This window comes from Convolutriloba macropyga, unplaced genomic scaffold (assembly GCF_964194025.1).
Source record: "Convolutriloba macropyga unplaced genomic scaffold, txConMacr16.3 SCAFFOLD_256, whole genome shotgun sequence".
In the NCBI taxonomy this organism is placed as follows: domain Eukaryota; kingdom Metazoa; phylum Xenacoelomorpha; order Acoela; family Convolutidae; genus Convolutriloba; species Convolutriloba macropyga.
The window spans coordinates 11,607-30,542 of record NW_027451793.1 but is presented as its reverse complement, the minus strand read 5'-3'; the positions used below and the strand labels follow the sequence as shown (position 1 = coordinate 30,542).

Genomic DNA, 18,936 nt, shown 5'->3' with positions numbered 1-18,936 from the left:
TTCTACCCAACCGCTCGGATTGTGGAATTCCGTTACGGCTCCGATAGCGTCGCGCGCTCTGCTGTTTTACGTACGTCGACCGGTTCACTCGTCCGCCCGCTCGTAAAACTTGTACCAGTTTTCCCAACATCTTCTTCCGGGCCGGAGGATGTTACGTAGTAAATGAACGAATTATTAGCCAATCAGAATTGGGTATTTAGATTCGAATTTAAATGCGTATACAACGTTCTAATATACATAGAAAGTTCCGAAAAAGTTCATTTAACCTAATTTTAAGTAAATATAACCACTATATGTATCGATCAAGCTAGTTTTCGGCTTAATATTTTTAGGTTTTCTAGACAATTGTTATATGAATACGAACAGATATGACGTCAATGACATCAGACGAAAAAACCTGTTAAATGAACAACAAAAAATCTTGCCGTCTAAGTTCCACTTGTGACTTTGTACGTTTTACAGCTAATACGTTACTTGATATGATTATAGCCTTTGAATGAATTGAATCTTCCGAACTTCTGTTATTTCCGTCAGAGTTTACAGCGAGGCAAATGCAATAGTCGCTCGCTATCTTTTTCAGGTCAATTCCTCAAGCGTTTCACCTAAACCTTGCCGTAAAGCGACGCAGTTTCGTTGTAATCCCAGATCTGGATTGAAATATCTCTGCTAATATCTCTGCTATGTTCCTGCAATTTTCTGTTTTAATGTAATTATTTGATTATCGTGTTCTTCAGTTCAAACCACTCTTTTTTATATCTCTTTAAAAATGCTCTAAGTGGGTGACATAATTATGACATAATTGTGAATAAGTTTTTCAATATGATGAATTGAACCCATAAAAGACCATACCTTTTCAAAATTGTTAGAGGTTTCAGCAATTTTATAGAGTCGGTTTCATTTGTTTGGGACATTATTCCTTTGCAAATTTGAGGTCGAGTCATTTTGTTTCCGTTATTTTAAAGTAGCATTGTTCCACGTTTATTCTCAGATTTTCTTCAACTATGTTTTGGAGGCATTCTTGAGGATATCAATATGTTCTGCATAGCTTCCTCAGCTGACAATTGGCATTTAAACATGAAAACAAAAGGTGTTTTTTAATCCAATTAGAGTGCAACCTACTGCCTTCTGAAATTCATCTGACATGTCGGTTAAACCGTAAAAATCTGTTTTTATTTGACACGGTAAGTGCCTGCCATTTCACCTCTTACAATATTACAGTTGAGATAGCAGGGTGTAGGCTTTATTGACTGTAGGCGTATTGTAAATCAATAGATGAAAAAAGATTACATTTCTTGCTCAATTGCTGCGACTTTGCTTGAAAAAGCTAGTCAATTTTCGATTTAAGCTATTTGAAGATGAATTGAGACTTTAAGTGCTTTTTGTTGTCTGGTTGTGTAATTTTTGTGAAATTTTGACCTTTCTGTTTGATGTTTTTGATTCTCTGAAGGCATTAGTCCAGGTAATTTGTGCAAGATATTTATCTAAATTAGGTGTTGATTTGTTACTCATTTGATGTTAATTCCGTTTAGAGGGGTGGTTGCGTAATTTGAATGCTAAGTCTAACCAACAAATTTCTTCCGTCTGATTGGATAAAGCCATCTGCTTCTATTACAAATCGTGCTCTGTGGTTTTCTTAATCATTAAATTAAAAGCGTGCCTTTTAACCTCCAAGAGTTTCAAGTTTTCGATTCCAAAAACTTTGTAAATTGTTTAATTTTTTCTCTGACCAATTGGCATCTGGGAAGTTGAACATTATCTCTTTCAGCAACGATAGAATTACGACTAAATACGAAGTGCCCGAATCTGTTAGAAATGTGCATTTTGAATTTAAATACTATCAGTATCCTGTTAATTGGTCCTGTTTCTAATTAGTTAACAAAGTGATTCCCGCATCGCGGGTACCAAGTCAATTTAATAATAATAATAATAATAATTCCCAACCACGAAGTTGGTATTTTGTGCTGATGTTGTGTCTACTAGAAAGCATTGCGACTTAGTTGTTGTCAGAGGAGCTATAGTTCCATTAACAGTTTTCATTTAAAATCTGAATTTTGTTAACGTTTGATTCGTAACTTTGTTTACGTTTGATTTCGGCTTCAGATCCTATGTGGCTTACTTTTTGGTTTTGCGAGGAGTTTTACATTCACTCAATTTTTGCCCAAAAAAATGGAGAAGTAATTTCATAGTCCAAAGAGGTTACATTTCATCCCCACAGCTGGTCACTTTTAGCGATGAGTTGCAATCTAATTTTGTCCACAATTACGGCAATGGATATCAGAGCCGCGATTGTTCTCATATCTCTGTATTTGTTTTTGTTTTTATAATTTGCACTGCATTGGAGTCTCTCTATCGCGGAGTAGTTCGCATTGAAGATCCTTATTCTACATGTTTGTGAAGAAGATATCTCGTATTACGTTATTTTCGCACCCTTCATTCAATGATATGTTTTTTTGCTAATTCCTTTACAGGGATGTAGAAATGTTCCGCTGTTTCACCATGTTTTTGTTTTCTAGGGGGAAAAGATGTAGCGATCAATTGTAATATTTGTGGGTCTCATGAAAGAGTTCACAACATCTTCCACAATATCATAGTGATCAGGTCAGGTCGTAGGTGTTAAGATTTTGCGCCAAAATCCGTCATACTTCTGTTCCGATGCTCAAATAAATATAGAAGTGAGACATACTTTTAGTCAAAAATGGCCCTAGGTGGTTCTCCGCAAATCAATCTGGTTTCTATGGTCGTTTGACATTTAAGGGTCATTTGAAGATTTTTTTGCTGTTTAGGTGGAAGTTTGATTTATTTTGGTTCCTCTGCAAAAATAGTGTACAAAACGATATTTTCGCTGCTGACTGCGCCATGTCATTCACATGCAATTAGATTCTTTGGGTGTGGTTGCGGTGGAAATACACGTAAATTTTGGTTGATTTGTATTGTCAACGCACTTAGTTGCACAATTTTGTTGATTGAAGTGAAATTATTGAGCTAAAACTTTTTATGTGTATTCGAGTCCCGAAAACCAGTTTTAAATTATTTGTTCGATTTGCAGGCAAACCTCTTCGAATTAGTCTATTCACATAAGTTGTATTTCGAGGCTGAAATTAGATATTTGAAAAGATCAACAGAATTTGTAAATTGAATAGAAAAAAAATCAAATTCAATTTGAAATAGGAGGATGAACAGAAATTAGCTAATAAACATTTCAATTGAACAAAAGTGAAAACAAATTTTACAGACAAGCAAATAAGTTAATTTTAACTGATGATAGATAACTATTCACAAAATAAATTTGGGTTACGAGATGCCAAAATTGGAAGTTTAACGGAAATCATCAACTAGAGGTGGAATTCAAAGAGTAAGTTAAAATAAAATAAATGTGAAACATGAACACCAAATTAGGAAATTAAGATGATGGTACGGATAGGTGTAGCCCAGACATGTAAAATAGTTAAAACCCAAGGCTGCCTCAATGCTACGCTATATACTAGGATCATTAAAGTGTCAAAACCAGTCCGTGCTTTAAGTGCTGCAATCGGTACGTTTTTACAATGAAAACAAAGAAGTCACCTCATTTTGGAGTAAATTAAAAACCAAATTTTTGTATACCAGGTGATTTAAGATAATTATGGATAATACAAAGACAAGTAAACATACAAAGACAAGCGCTTAGCTGGAAAAGATTGAATCCTTTGAGGGCTTAGCCGAAGTTTGTATAGGCATAAAAGAGTTTTTTGCACTCGTATTATCTCATATATATTTTAAAAAGATTCAAGTTTGTATTGAACCTTTGATAAAAATAAATTCAAAAAACAATTTTACGTGGTAAACTGCGGTCTTAGTCTGTAAACACGCATTTGCAGTTTCTATTTACCTTTCTGCTTGATTTTAGTTACAAATAAAGTCTACTTGATAGAGGATTGCCAGTTTTTTAGAGGAGCAGTCGGCCGCATCACGTGTGTTTCAAAAACTCTCCCAGGTCGAGGTTGACAGACCGAAATGACCTCTGATCAGACCATCTTTGAGTGCACTCGAATTTCCCGGTGCGCTCGAATTACATGGTCTGGAAAAGACTTCGAGCGCACCTTTGTCTGGACAATGGTCTGGAACTTGTCTGATCAGAGGTCACTTCGGTCTGGTACGGTCTGACCAGAGGCAGTATTGATCGCACACTAGTCTGATCAGAGGCTGATTCGAGCGCACACAAGTCTGATCAAAGGCCGATTCGAGCGCACACTAGTCTGATCAGAGGCCGATTTCAGCGAATTTTTTTCGTTTTTTTTTGTTTTTTACTCACAGATGTTGTCTCTCCCAAGAGTCAACAATACAGCAGCATTTTGACCAGAGATTTCGAGAGCCTGATGGGTTGATCAGAAACAAAGGGTCCAGCTGATAGCAACTGCCGGTCCCCTTTTGAAAAGATTTAGAATAACTGTAGATCAAGACATTATTAGGCAAAGCTGTCTAAGTTCATCCATTCAATCAAAAATACGAATTAATGTCATACTCAACAACATTTTTTTCGGCACTTGGGATTTCTTTTCATTAGCAATACTTTAAGGATAGGCTTTTCCTTTAAATGTATATTTTTCTGAAAACATCAATTGTTATGAAATGAATATATTATAACAATATTGAAAGATTTTTTCATGTTCAAATCTATTCTCTGATCAGACTATTTCGAACGCACATTAGTATGATCACAGGCAATTTTGATCGCCCAATATTCTGATCAGAGGAAGTTTTCGAGCGCACTTTAAGAGCACATGGAGCTTCGAGCGCACTATAGTCTGATCAGAGGACGAATCAGTCTGGGCCGGTCTGATCAGAGGTCACTTTTGTCTGGGATGGGATGGTCAGAGGCCATTTCGGTCTGGACCTCAAATTGGGCTGCTATGCCTCAAGTATTTGAATCAAATTTTTGTATTGTGAATTCAGACGGTTCATCATCAAGTTAGATTTAAATCACGTGGGAAACTGTAAACTTCTGTTAACGAAAAACTGTAAAAATTCTATATATATTTCCGCTGTATCTCTGCCATATTTGAGAAATTTATAGCATTTGAATTCTTGGTGCATTATTAAAATTACGCAAGAACGCTAATCAAAAATTTTCAGCATCCGAATCATCTATAACAGCTTTTTGATTTGACGTTCACTTGTCTAACCAATTATAGATGCAGTGATGATCTATAATCTCTCAGCATATTCGTAAAAAAATGTTATGCTTGTTCACAGAAGTAAACGCCTCAATCGCAGTTTTACATTCAACCTCTTGAAATAATCGAAAAGTGAATGAAGTCTCAATTTTTACGCAGATACATCTCCACTTTCGCGAAACTTACAAAATATGTTTTTTTCTTGCTGCAAATATCGCAAATCCATGGGTAATAAAAATGTGATTGATAAAACTCTTGAGCAACAGGCCATTTACCGTGTAACCCGGGTCGAGATTTTTGGGTAAATTTTTGTAAGAAATGAGGTGAATGCAGTGAATTTTTGCAAGAAATGCGGTGATCGCGGTGAATTCGATGAAAATAAATATTTCACCGCATTTCTTACAAAAATTCACCGCAAAATTCACCGCATTTCTTACAAATATTCACTGCATCGAATTTTGTGGCAAATTAATGTAGGAAATGCGGTGAAAGCGGTGAATGCGCTGAAAAAAAATAATTCGCCACATTTCACAGCATTTCTTACAAAAATTCACCGCATATAAATTCCAAATTTACTCAAACTGATTTAAATTCACATGTAGTTTCACAAATCAAAGTGACAGTTGGCGCAGTGGACTAAGCAGCTGAAGTCATGCAGGAGGGCTGAGGTTCGAACCCGTCTGTGAACGATTGTTTTTTTGTAAGAATACTGAGAACGCGGTGAAAATAAATAATTCACCGCGATTCACCGCGTTCACCGCAAAAAGATGTAAGAAATACGCGGTGAAAATTATTTTTTTTTCACAGCATTTCTTACGAAGATTCACCGCCAAACCTCGACCCGGGAAAGCTGCAATTTGAAGGTTTTCTTTGTCAAAATTTTATATTTGAATTGTTGTCATTGACACAAGGATAATATCAGTAATATTTTATCTGATCTCAATATATACCGCTACCTTCATCTTTCTCAAAACCTTTTACCCCAATAAATTTTCTCCGTAGTCATGAAAAACATAGTAATTTTTAAGATCTCGTAGAAAAATTGCATGGAGCAAATTTTACAGGCAAGAGCTGCAAATTCAGCAGCACAGCACATGATATACATAAAGATTGTTATCTTGCACTTTTTACTTACAGAGCAGAATAATGCTCCAAGAAAACCGCATATCATTCAGGCAACTATTTTAACTATGGGGTTAGGTGGGTCCAATCCCTTTAACCTATAATTGAATGCAATAAGAAATTGCTTGAATTATCATTACGAGCGTCTACATGTCTACCGAATTCTGTCAGAAAAGGCATTTCACAAATTTTTAATCCTTTTAATCCTTTTGCCGCTCAATTTTACGATTATTTTGTAAATTGTTTCCATGGATTAAACCAAATCTCAAATTACATAATCCATCCACTTAGAAAAATAACATGAATGTGGGTGCAATACATGTCATAACGCCACAAAACGTACACCTTTGCTGCAAACGTAAACCTTTGTTGGGACTTTTTGGTCAACTGAGGAATGCTTCAATTAATCTTTTATTCTTTATCAATTAATCAAGTTTAAAATTAGAAACCATATTTTCTCAAGAGCTATCTTATCCATGGTGTCTAGCTTTTTCACCCCTATTTATTTAACCATTACACCGCAGAGGTATACTCAAATCGTCACGGGCAAATATGGCCGATGCGTGTATCTCTTGTTCGTTTCTCCTATGATAATACATTAAAAACGCAACAATATTGCGGAAAATAGCTACTTTAGCAGAAACCGGCAAAATTGAAGGGAAATTAGCAACCCGTGTTCGCAAAAGTGTCCTAATCTTAGCCGCAAAATACAAATACAAACTTTATAACCTATTTTTCGCGCGTCTTATATCACGCATCTGCTCCATTTATGTATCACCTTTTCGCACGCAACAAAGCTCGATTTCGCTCAATAATCCGCAATTGAGCCTAATTTAATGCCCGTTTTTGAGCATAAAAGTGATTATTAAAGCTTTATTACTACTACTAGTACTTGTTACTACTTTATTACTACTTATCAAAGGCTTCCTGGCCAGTAGATTGAATCTACACCCGTCCCACATTGACAAAGCCTTTTTTGAGCGAGGGATTTTTCGGAAAAAATCAGTTTTTGTAGCACTGGGACGTACATCATATATTTCACAAAATAGATTAGCCAAATGCTTCATAGCCAAAGTTAGCCTGAGACAAGTTTCTTTTATCACATTGAATCACCTAGACGAATTTTTTTTTGTTTCCGAACTTTCCTTTTCTAATGTACCAATTTTTCAAGTATTGAGCCCAAAACAAAAACTTTGGGTTTATTACAATCCATATGAATAGGAGATACTACGGAAAAAGTGTGAGCAACATTTTACACTTCTTTGACCCATGGGGTTACATCATATTTTTGAAATGCGAAACGACATTAGAGAAACATTTGACGAAATTTTAAAACTTGACTTTACATAACACTAGTCTTAAACTTCTATAAAACATAGCCAAAATTAGCCTGACACCCATTTCTCTTATAACTTTGAACAACCTAGATCCAATAGTCGAGGAAAAAAGGCATTTTACATAAAAAACAGACGAATTTTTTGCGTTTCCGCACTTTACATTTCTAATGTACCAACTTTTCAAGTATTGAGCACAAAACAAAAACTTTGTATTTGATACAATCCAAATGAATAGGAATAGGAGATACTACGAAAATAGTATGGGCAACCTTCTACAACTCCTTGACCCATAGGGTCACATCATATTTTCTAAATAAGAGACGAATTTTGTGAAATGCTGGATGAAATTGCAAAACTTGACTTTATATAGCACTAATCTTATATTTCTTTACATCACAGCCACAGTTAACTTGACACACGTTTCTCTTATCACTTTAAACCACCTAGACCCAATAGTTGAGAAATAAGACGGCATTTTACATAAAAAACTGACGAATTTTTTGCGTTTCTGAACTTTACTTTTCTAATGTACCAATTTTAAAAGTATTGAAACCATACCAAAAATTTCGTCTTAATGCAATCCATATAAATAGGAGATACTACGAAAATAGAATGAGCAAGATTCTACACTTCTTTGACCCATGGGGTTACATCAAATTTTTGAAATACGAATCGACTTTAGAGAAACATTGGACGAAATTGCAAAACTTGATTTTATATAAAACTAATTTTAAGTTTCTTTGCATCATAGCCAACATTAGGCTGACACAAATTTCTCTTATCACTTTGAACCACCTAGTCCCAATGGTCGAGAAATAAAAGGCATTTAACCTAAAAAAGCAAACGAATTTTTTGCGTTTCCGAATTTTACTTTTCTAATGTACCATTTTTTCAAGTATTGACCCCAAAACAAAAACTTTGAGTTTAATACAATCCATATAAATAGGAGATACTGTGAAAATAGTATGAGCAACATTCTACACTTCTTTGACCCATAGGGTCACATCAAATTTTTTAAATATGAGAAGAATTTTGAGAAATATTGGTCGAAATTGTAATTCTGACTTTGGTGTACAGAATCTAAGGACATTTAATTTGATCACTGACTTATAACCGAATAAACTTTTTGATTAGTTTGCAAACTAAATTTTTTGTTCAGTGAATGAAAAACAGAAAAACTATTAAATTGGACTTTTTTCTGAAAAATCCCTCGATATTTTTTGTTGGATTTTCTGATCGATTTTCCCTTATTGGTTAACAAAAGCCGTTTGTTTTCTACATCAGTGTCCCTTTTTAGAGTGCCCTTGAGTTTGCCAGTCCAACATTGGTATACAAGTTCCTTTTTGAGCGAGGGTTTTTCGGAAAAAAACCGGTGGCTGGGCTTTTCAACTTTGTCTTTAAAGTGGCTTGTGTTTAAATCGCTTTTAAGCTATAAAAGCTTTGATTAAATCTTTTATAAATTGCCTATCACAGAGTAATAATTGAGCATGCTCAAAATGCGCGCTTTACATTAGGCTCAACTGCGGATTAGAGATACTTTAATGCGAATAATAGGTACCTAAATTCAGCGGAAACGTACTACAAGACTTGTAACCTAATTTTTGATTTGAAAGTTCTTTCATTTCGCAAAATTGGCGGAACCCCGTTTCCGAAAAGTAAGATACAAAGGGTGTCTCCTGATTTCGTTCATTTTTTGTATCTAATTTCCGAGCGAATTTTACTAAGGTGGAAATTTTGGGGGTATACCTCTGCGGTGTAATAACCCCCTATCATTTAACCCCGATTTATCCACCACTCTATCAATTAACCCCTCTATCGTCTCACCCCGATTTTAATCTTTTGTAAAACAAGGACTTATATTAGCAATATAATCATTTGGCCATGCTTCGCGGGCCATGGCCATGCCTTAGCGGCTCGTGGGACTTGATATGAAACTATCACAACCGAATATGGGATTAAGTTATCTACTTTTATTTATGACAATATATAGATTAAAAGTCGACTACTAATTGGCGGGATGAAATGATAGAGGGGTGAAATGATTTAGGGGTTAAATGATAGAGGGGTTGAAAGATACGGGGTAAAACAAGGGGGGTTAAACGAATCGGGGTGAAAGAAGTAGAACCCTTTTCCATAAGTGCTGTTTTGATATTTGTCCTCCTAATCTTCGGTTAGTAATGTGAGGGAATCATATGCAATTGTTTATAAATTATTTTCCTTTTGACTTTTATATAACTGACACGTTATTAAGTGCTGTCGTGGAAAAAAAGGGACAAATTCGAGTAAATTTACGTGAGAAAGGTTCACATTTTGCGGCTTAATGTTCAATAAATGGAAAAAAAATCCTGACAGCGAGACGTACCAAGAATTTAAGCGTTTAGGAAACTTAGTTAGGAAAAGGTTAAGGGAGGGGCACAACACTTTTTGAATCAATTTCTTTCAAACACTACCAACAAGTAAGGAACAATGGAAATTTATTAAACAGAAGATCAGGCCGAGTGAAAAAAAGTGTCAAGATTGATTAAATAAGATTAGAGAGTGGTGAAGTTTCAAGGGAACCAAAATACCGTCATTTGTCTAAATACATCATTTTCTAATCTAGGTGTTTTCAAAGGTTCGGATATTGCTTGTAAATACCCTGATAAACTTAATATACCTGAATTCACACTCAGAACTGTGACTAGAAAAGCGCACTTTACTCAGTCATTGGCTCTCTAGACGATAAAAAAAAGCAGCAGGACCTAGTGAAATATCAATTCGTCTCATAAAGCCTTGCAAATTAGCTATAGGCGTCCATCTACAGTTTGCCTTAAATTAGTGCATTAAGAAGAAAATTTTGCCAACTAAAATGAAACTAGCCTATGTGACACCAATTTTCAAAACAAGGTGATAAATTAGACAGCACAAACTATCGACCAAATTCTGTAACTCCGAGTTTTGCAAAAATCTTTGAGCGCCTCCTTTCTTACTCAGATGATGGATTTCATTGATAAACATAAAATTATAAATAAAGAGCAATCTGGATTTCAGAAAAAAAGTCAGCAACAGATGCAGTTTTAGAACTGGTTGAAACAGTTTCCATTAATTTAGATCAAAGCAAAGAAAGTGTTGCTATTTTTCTAGACCTTGCAAAAGCGTTTAGTTCCATTTTGTATATTTTCTTTAAAAACTGAGATGTATGGTTTTTTCCAGGAAGCGAAAGAATTACTGTTTTCACTTCATGACTACCGCAGACGAAAGGTAAAACTTAATGGCATGTTCTCTGATTGTGAAATTGTGAATCACGGTGTGCCACAGGAAACTGCTTTAGGACCACTCATTTTTCTTTTATATGTGAACGATTTCTCATCTAATATAAACAAAGGGAAAAAGTAATTCAATTCGCTGATAACACAAGTATTGTCTATTGTGGACAGAAATTTAGCTTATATGGAAAAGTCAATGAATTTTTACAAAAAACAGAAGAATATGTAGAGATGAACAAGCTAAGTTTGAATAAAAACAAAACCGAATTAATTTTTTTCTCGCGGGATAGTTCTGAATTCGGATCAATTTTTTTTATAAAAACGAAGTTCTAACAACAGAAAAAAAGTGGCAGATATCTTGGTATTCAAATTGAGAGGAATCTTAGTTTCGATGAGCAGCTGAATGAAACCTTAAAAAAGATGGCTCTTGCTATAATATCAATTTACCGAATAAGACATCAAATTCCCCTGAACGCGCGCATTCTTCGTCTAAAATCACTTGTGCTTTCACACTTATCATTTTCAGCAATCTTTTTGCAAAATTTGTCTGCAAAAAAACTAAAACGCCTTAATCAACAGATTAACTGGGGTATAAAGGTCTGCTTTCTACGCAAAAATTATGACGAAGCGAAAGATCTGCTAATCCAGACAAAGTCCCTACAAACTGAGCTAATAATAGCAAAAATGTCGCTAATCAAATTTCATTATGATATAGCTAGGCCAGATATTTCTGAAAAATTTCAGGGGTATCTTAGTCTTCATCAAAATACTCGAACAAAACAATTCAAAACTAGACAGAAAGCCACAACCAGCTTTGGAATGAATTAGATTGTTCGTCAATTCGTACAAAAATGGAATAAGTTACCACAGTGGCTTCGGTTGGCTACAAATGGAAACGTTTTTAGGAAAACGTTGAATGATTTCGTGCTCTCACAACATGAAAATTTTTTTGAAGTAACGTAGGAGCTTTTACAAGTTATTTTATTTTTAGTAAGAAAACAATCGGAAGAAAATTTTATAATGTGATTCTTTAAGAAAATTGTTGATGTTCATTACTTTGTTTTCTTCGAATGATTTGAAGTATTTTTTGTTTCAAGTATATTTAACCTTCTTTTTTTCTCGCTATTACTTTAATTTTGATTTCCACTAAATAACTTATAAAACAAATAACATGAAACTTCTCTTCCGACTATGAGACGCCTGAAAACAGACCTTATGGTCTAATGGCGATCTTTCTGGTGCTCTTTTTTATATGTATTGATCAACTGTGTAAGTGCTCTATTTATTCTGTAAAGACACCAGTAAACAATTTATTATTATAACCGTATGGTTTTAATTTTAATTTACTTGTTGCAAAAAAAAAACAAAATTTCGTAGAAGGTGGCAGAATAGTTGATATATAGTTTAATCTCTTAGGTTACGTGTGCCGAGAAAATAATCATTTCTGAATAACAGTCTTACGATCAAAGTTTTTCTGAGAAGTCATGATTTGTATGTAACCACGTCTTAGCTTCATAAGCTTTTTTGATGGTCTTTATTACAGCTGATTTCTCTATAAGCAATTATTATGCAAAAATAAACGCATACTTGTAGGATACAGAAGCATTTAGAGGTCATCGTATTAGGTATAGTCATGTAAGAAAAGTCAAATCGCTCAAAACAGTTGTCTTTATTACAGTTGATTTCTCTATATGCTTCCATTACTGAAAAAAATATATACCCATTGTTTTAAAGGGAAAGGCGTATTTAAATGATAAGTTAAGATTCGTCAACTCGTACATATTAATCACGTTTCAGTTGTGAACGTGCACCACTACACTGACGACCATGTCTCGGACAAAATCAGAAAAATAGTCTCTTCGAAACATCTCAGAAAATTACACTTGACACCAAAGATTGAGCAACTCAAAACGCGAAAGGCCTCGAGAGCTCCAAAAGCCTCATTGTGCAAACAAGATACTCTCAAGAGTGGTGTTGAGTTTGATGACAAAAGTGATGAAGACTCGAACTATTTCCAAAGTGGGATGAAGTTAGACGCCCAGAGAGTGTGGGGTCTCTTTGCTACAACCCTGGACAGATTCTTCTCATTGGTTCACTTCATTGCCACTGCAGTCGTGCTCGGATATTTCTACTTCAGATATTAGTTCAACTTTCAATTACCCAAATGCTATAATCCAAGCTGCAAAATGTGCCCTTTGTTATATTTTTTTTTCAATTTCAACAATAAACAAAAAATAGAATCCTTTTGCACTGTTTTTGCATATTTTAATCATTTTAATGTTAGAGCAATTAGGGTTCGAAAATAGTTGTCTTAATCATCATATTGAACTTTGACACCTAAATTTACACACTTATAATTTGCTTCGAATATCATTTAACTGTTCAGCTACTTTTTTCAAAAATTCAAATTATAAAATTTTTAGATCTTGGTTAATTTTCCATTCCAATTTTTCAGAGTAAACTAAAGATTAAAATGCAAATTCAATGTAATTTATGGTACGATCTTTCAACAGCATTTCAGTCTGAATCAGAAAAATTTGTCAATGTTCTCCCCAGAAACATCATCATCTCTTCATCTTTGCTATGGACACTCTTCTACAGCTATAAAGATTAGATAGAAATTATGAGAAGAATAAATATGTTGGTCAACTTCAAGTGCTGTATCAGAAAATAGATTGCTCAACCTTCATAGCTGCAAAACGGTTGTCTTTTGCATCATTAAACTAGTGTTTTTACAATCTGGCTCATATTTTCCGATTATATCGATTTCGACTGATTTTTCCGTCGAAATTATTAGAACAATTTTTTCTATCACTCGAAAAATTAGCGTCAATTTTAGGTTGACTTATTTACTTAGTTTTGTTTTGCCAATCCTCAATAGAAAATGTGCTTGCATTTTTTAAAAAATCCTAAAACGTTGAATTCAATGAACAATATCGAGTTTTTGAAAAAAAAAGATTTAAATTGTTGTCATCTGCACAGTGGCGTCAGATCTTGAAGCTTCTAAAAACACTGGACAATTTTTGGGTAGATGCCCTAGTTGAGGAATGAGCTGAAAAAATGAGCGGAATTCGAGCGGACAGTTTAGCAAAATCCGCTCAAAGCCCTTACAATTTTTTAACCAGAATGAGCGGAAATTGAGCGAAATAAAAAGCAAGAAAAGATTTGAATTTGATTTTTAAAAATGCAGGATATGAGCGGAATTCGAGTAGAATAAAAAAACAGTAACGGTTCTCGAAGACATCGATTTTCGATGCGAGTTTAGATGTGAAACAAAGGATGCAAATGCAAAAAGATCACTGTCCGCTAGCTGATGGCACTCGTAGAATTTGTAATTTTCCATTGTTCAGGATAATGAGTGTGAAAGATTGATGAGCAGCATTGAGGAAGCAACGCTTATGTTACGGATGTCTAGGCAACGGATTTGCAATCAAAAATTGGAAAGTCAATACGTGCGGTATAAATGGGTGTTCCAGGAAGCGCAAACGATCGCTACACTCAAAAAACCAAATGGACGAGAGCAACCACGCGGTCAAGTTAAGTGCAGCAACAATCAACCAGAGTATTGAAGTCCCGAGTTTTCTTCAGATAGACCCTCTCTCAAAAGGGAGCCGTGTTAAAAAGCTGAATACATATCTTTTCCACGATGGTGGATCAACGGTTTCATTTATCGCTCGAAGTATGCAAGAGAAGTTACAAGTCTCTATATAGCTGGCATACAGTGAACAGTGGACTTAAACACCGAAGAGGTTCCTCTCAAAATAAAAGAACTACTTTCACAGGTGCATTCGATCGATGCTTTCGTAAAAATGTCAATTTCATTTGGAAACACTAACTACGGCTACAACAAGCTGAAGCAAACCTTCAGTCGCTTAAGTGCTTCACCAAATAAAAGTTTGAACTTGATGAAAGTTGGCATTATCCTTGGCTCACGTGCTTCTGAGCTACAACGTCTATTGTACACCAAGATAAGAACACGAAGTGATCCCCGTTCAGACAGAGCTGGGATGGGTAGTCAGTGGACCGATGACCGGTAGAAAAAAAATGTTTGTCATTTCGCCTTCACAGAAGATGTGAAATTGGCTGAGAATACCCAAACCTAGTGGAGCATAGAACGTTTTGCTTCCTAAACCAAAGTCGTAAGTCAGCCAAAGAAAGAACTGCCTGCACAGAAGATAAAAATGGTACGACAAAGTTTACAGGCCAGCGGTACGAAGTGGGAATGCTCTGGCGTCAACCAGGGCCAAAAATTAGCCTAGGGTCAGCTTTACTGATTGGAGCGAAGGTCCCAAAAGGAACCAAATCTGAAGAACTTTTATCAACAGATAATAGACACATATTTAGAAAATGGATTCGTACAGATATTGGACAAGGGCGAAGAAAAAGGAACCTTCGGGAAACAATGGTATTTGCCTCATCAACCAGTGCTAAATCTGAAAAAGCTTGGCAGAGTAAGACGTGTTTGCAATGCTGAATCAACTTAAAAAGAGTTTGCCTAAACAAGAAGCTACAACCAAGACCTGATCTGCAACACAAGTTGATTGCAACGATATTCAGCTTTCGTGAAGGACAAATAGCCCTGAAGTTTACTAAATGTTTCTACAAGCGTATTTTATTGAACAAGATAGAAATTGATTGAAGTTTTTATGGGGTCCAGAGAATAGCGAAACAGTTCAAATATGCTAATATCATTGTCATTTATTTGGGGCTAATACTTCTACAACTTGTGCAAAATTTGCTCTCAAGCAAGTGGGACTGGACAACGAAGAAATGTAACCAATCGCAGCGGAGGCAATGTAGAAGAACTTCTACATGGACAATATCATCAAATCGGTAGAAAACGAAGAAAAAACCTCATTTTGTAGGAAGTTGGCATTATCCCCATTATCCCTAGCTCAGTTGCATATGAGCTACAAAGTCTATTGTGCAACAAGATATAAACACAAAGTGAACCTTTCCCCGTTCAAACAGAGCTGGGAGGGGTAGTAAGTGGACAAATGACAGGTAGGGGAAAAAAAATGCTTGTCATTTCTCCTTAACAGATGTGAAATTGGCTGACAATATTCAAACCTTGTGGGACAAAGAATGTATTGCTTCCAAAACCAACGTGAGCCAGAGACAAAACTCAACCTAAGGTCAGCCTTACTCTTTGGAGCAAAGATTTCAAAGGGACCCAAACCAGAAAAAGTTGTATCAACATATCATCAATAGATAAATGTTTAGAAAAGGGTTCGCAAAGATATTGGACCAGAGCGAAGAGAAAAGTACCTTACGTAAAAAATGGTATTTGCCACACCATCCAGTAACAAAGAGGGGCAATCTTGGCAAAATAAGACGTGTTTGCAATGCTGCATCAAAGAAAAGAAAGTATGCCTTAACAACAAGCTACAACCAGGACCTGATCTGCAACACGAGTAGATTGCAACGATATTCAGATTTCTTGAAGGACGAACAGCCCTGATGTCGATTCAATATTTCAACAAGCGTAAACTCTTGAACAGGATATAAGTTGCTTGTGTTACCAATGGTGTCCAAAAAAAGCGTTCATGTATACGATAATCCTTGTCCTTTGTTTGTGGCTAATAGTTCTACAACTTGTGCAAACTAAGGCATCAAATGAGTGGGACTGGACAATGAAGGCATGTAACCAATCCCAGCGAAGGCAATGAATAAACACTTCTGCATGACCGATTTCATCAAATCGGTAGAAAACAAATAAAAGCTTTGACTTTTTGGAAGTTGGCATTATCCCTGGCTCAGGTGCTTAATAGCTACAACTTCTATTGTACAGCAAGATAAGAAAAAGAAATAGACCTTCCCCGTTCAGACAGAGCTGGATGGGTAATCAGATGCCCCATGACAGACAGAAAAAAAATGTTTGTCAGTTCGCCTTCACAGAAGATGTGAAAATGGCTGAAAATATCCAAACCTGGTGGGACAAAGAAAGTTTTGTTCCAAAACCAATGTCGCCATTCAGCCAAAGAAGGAACTGCATGAACAAAATGTGCTAGAGAGTATGATGAAGTTTAAAGGCCAGCGGTACGGCGTGGGAATGCTGTGGAGTGAACCACAGTTAAAACAGCCTTGGGTGAGCTTAACTCATAGGAGCCAAGATTCCAAAGGGAACGAAACTAGAAAAATTTGTATCAACAGCGTCAACAATAGATACATATTTAGAAATTGGATTCGAAGAGATAATGGACAAGGGCAAAGAGAAAGGTGCCTTAGGTAGAGAACGGCATTTGCTACATAATCCGGTGATAAAGTTGATCAAGCTCGGCAAAGTAAGACGTGTTTGCAATTCTTTATCAAAATAAAAACAAATTAAGCATAAACAACAAGCTACAAGCAGGACATGATCTTCAACACGGGTTGATTGCAACAAGATACTGATTTTGTAAAGGACCAATAGCCATGACGTCGAATCAATGTTTCTACCAGCGTAAGTTCTCGAACAGGATAGAAGTTAATTGTTTTATCAGTGCTGTCCAAAAATAGCGAACTTGTTCAAGTAAACGATAATCCTTGTCCTTTGTTTGTGGCTATTAGTTCTACAACTTTTGCAAACTATGCCATCAAATGAGTGGGACTGGAAAATGAGGACGTGCATCAATTGGCAGCGAGGGCACTGTAAAACATTTTCTGCATGGCCGATTTCATCAAATCGGTAGAAAACAAATGAAAGCTTCGGCTTTTTGGAAGTTGGCATTATCCCTGGCTCAGTTGCTAATTAGCTACAATTTCTAATGTACAGTGAGATAAGAAAAAGAAGTGAAGCCTCCCCGTTCAGACAGAGCTGGATGGGTAGTCAGTGGCCCGATGACAGACAGAATGAGAAAAATGTTTGTCAATTTGCTTTCACAGAAGAGGTGAAAATGGCTGAAATTATCCAAACCTGGTGGGATATAGAAAGTTTTAATCCAAAACCAATGTCGCCAGTCAGCCAAAGAAAGAACTGCATGCACAAAGGGTGCTAGAGAGTATGATGAAGATTAAAGGCCAGCGGTACGAAGTGGGAATGCTGTGGAGTGAACCACAGTTAAAAATTAGCCTTGGGTCAGCTTTACTCATAGGAGCCAAGATACAAACCAGAAAAGTTTGTATCATTAGCATCATCAATAGATACATATTTAGAAACTGGATTCGTAAAGATATTGGACAAGGGCGAAGAGAAATCTACCTTAGGTAAAGAACGGCATTTGCCACATCATCCGGTGATAAAATTGATCAAGCTTGGCCGAGTAAGACGTGTTTGCAATGTTGTATCACAGTAAAAAAAATTAAGCCTAAACAAGCAGGACCTGACTTGCAACACGAGTTGATTGCAACGAGATACATATTTCGTGAAGAACCAATAGCCCTGACATCGAATCCATGTTTCTACCAGCGTAAGTTCTCGAACAGAATAGAATTTGATTGAGTTTTCAATAGTGTCCAAAAATTGCGAACTTGTTCAAGTATACGATAATCCTCGTCCTTTGTTTGTGGCTAATAGTTCTACAACTTGTGCAAATTATGGTCTAAAATGAGCGGGACTGAACAATGAAAAAGTGTATCCAATGAAGAGAATATATATTCATCAGTTTTTGTGATAAAGAAAACTTTTTTCATTGGGAAGGATTTAGTTACCTCAGACTACTGAATACATTGGCATAAGTGCAGCGAGCGTTGAGAATATACAAACCAGCAACACTTCTAGATGGTGTTGAAAATGATACAATGCAATACAGCCCTCCTCAAGCTACTACAATGATAACAATTTGCTGAGCAGGTGAATTCCATCATAGCTGAATTTAGAAAAAAAATCCAACTATCTGCAAAGTCCTACAATCTTCAACTTTCAGCGAGGAACACGGAATTTTTCGAGCCAAAAAAAAATAGGCGAAAGTCAATTGGACTTGAAAGCAAAGCATCCAACATTGCCCGAAGGCACTGAGCATGTAAGGCAAATTGTTCAACCGAGTATGTGGAAGCTAGGCATACAGAAAACCTTAAGAACAATGAAGAACAGGTTCTCTAACTGCACGAAAGGCGGAGCACAAACGATAACACAAGTATTGGCCGTTCTACCCAAAAAGC

The 18,936-nt window shown here is 36.0% G+C and overlaps 1 protein-coding gene across 1 annotated transcript in view; it reads left to right on the top strand.

The window, feature by feature from the left end:
* The window catches only part of LOC142356959 (uncharacterized), a 31,347-nt gene extending 18,205 nt beyond the window's left edge, over positions 1–13,142 (top strand). Inside the window, exon 2 of the mRNA XM_075408697.1 lies at positions 12,655–13,142. Within this exon, the coding sequence (XP_075264812.1) occupies positions 12,655–13,001 (347 nt within the window). The 3' untranslated portion in view covers positions 13,002–13,142. The remainder of the gene's footprint in view (positions 1–12,654) is intronic.
* Positions 13,143–18,936: the final 5,794 nt, after the last annotated feature.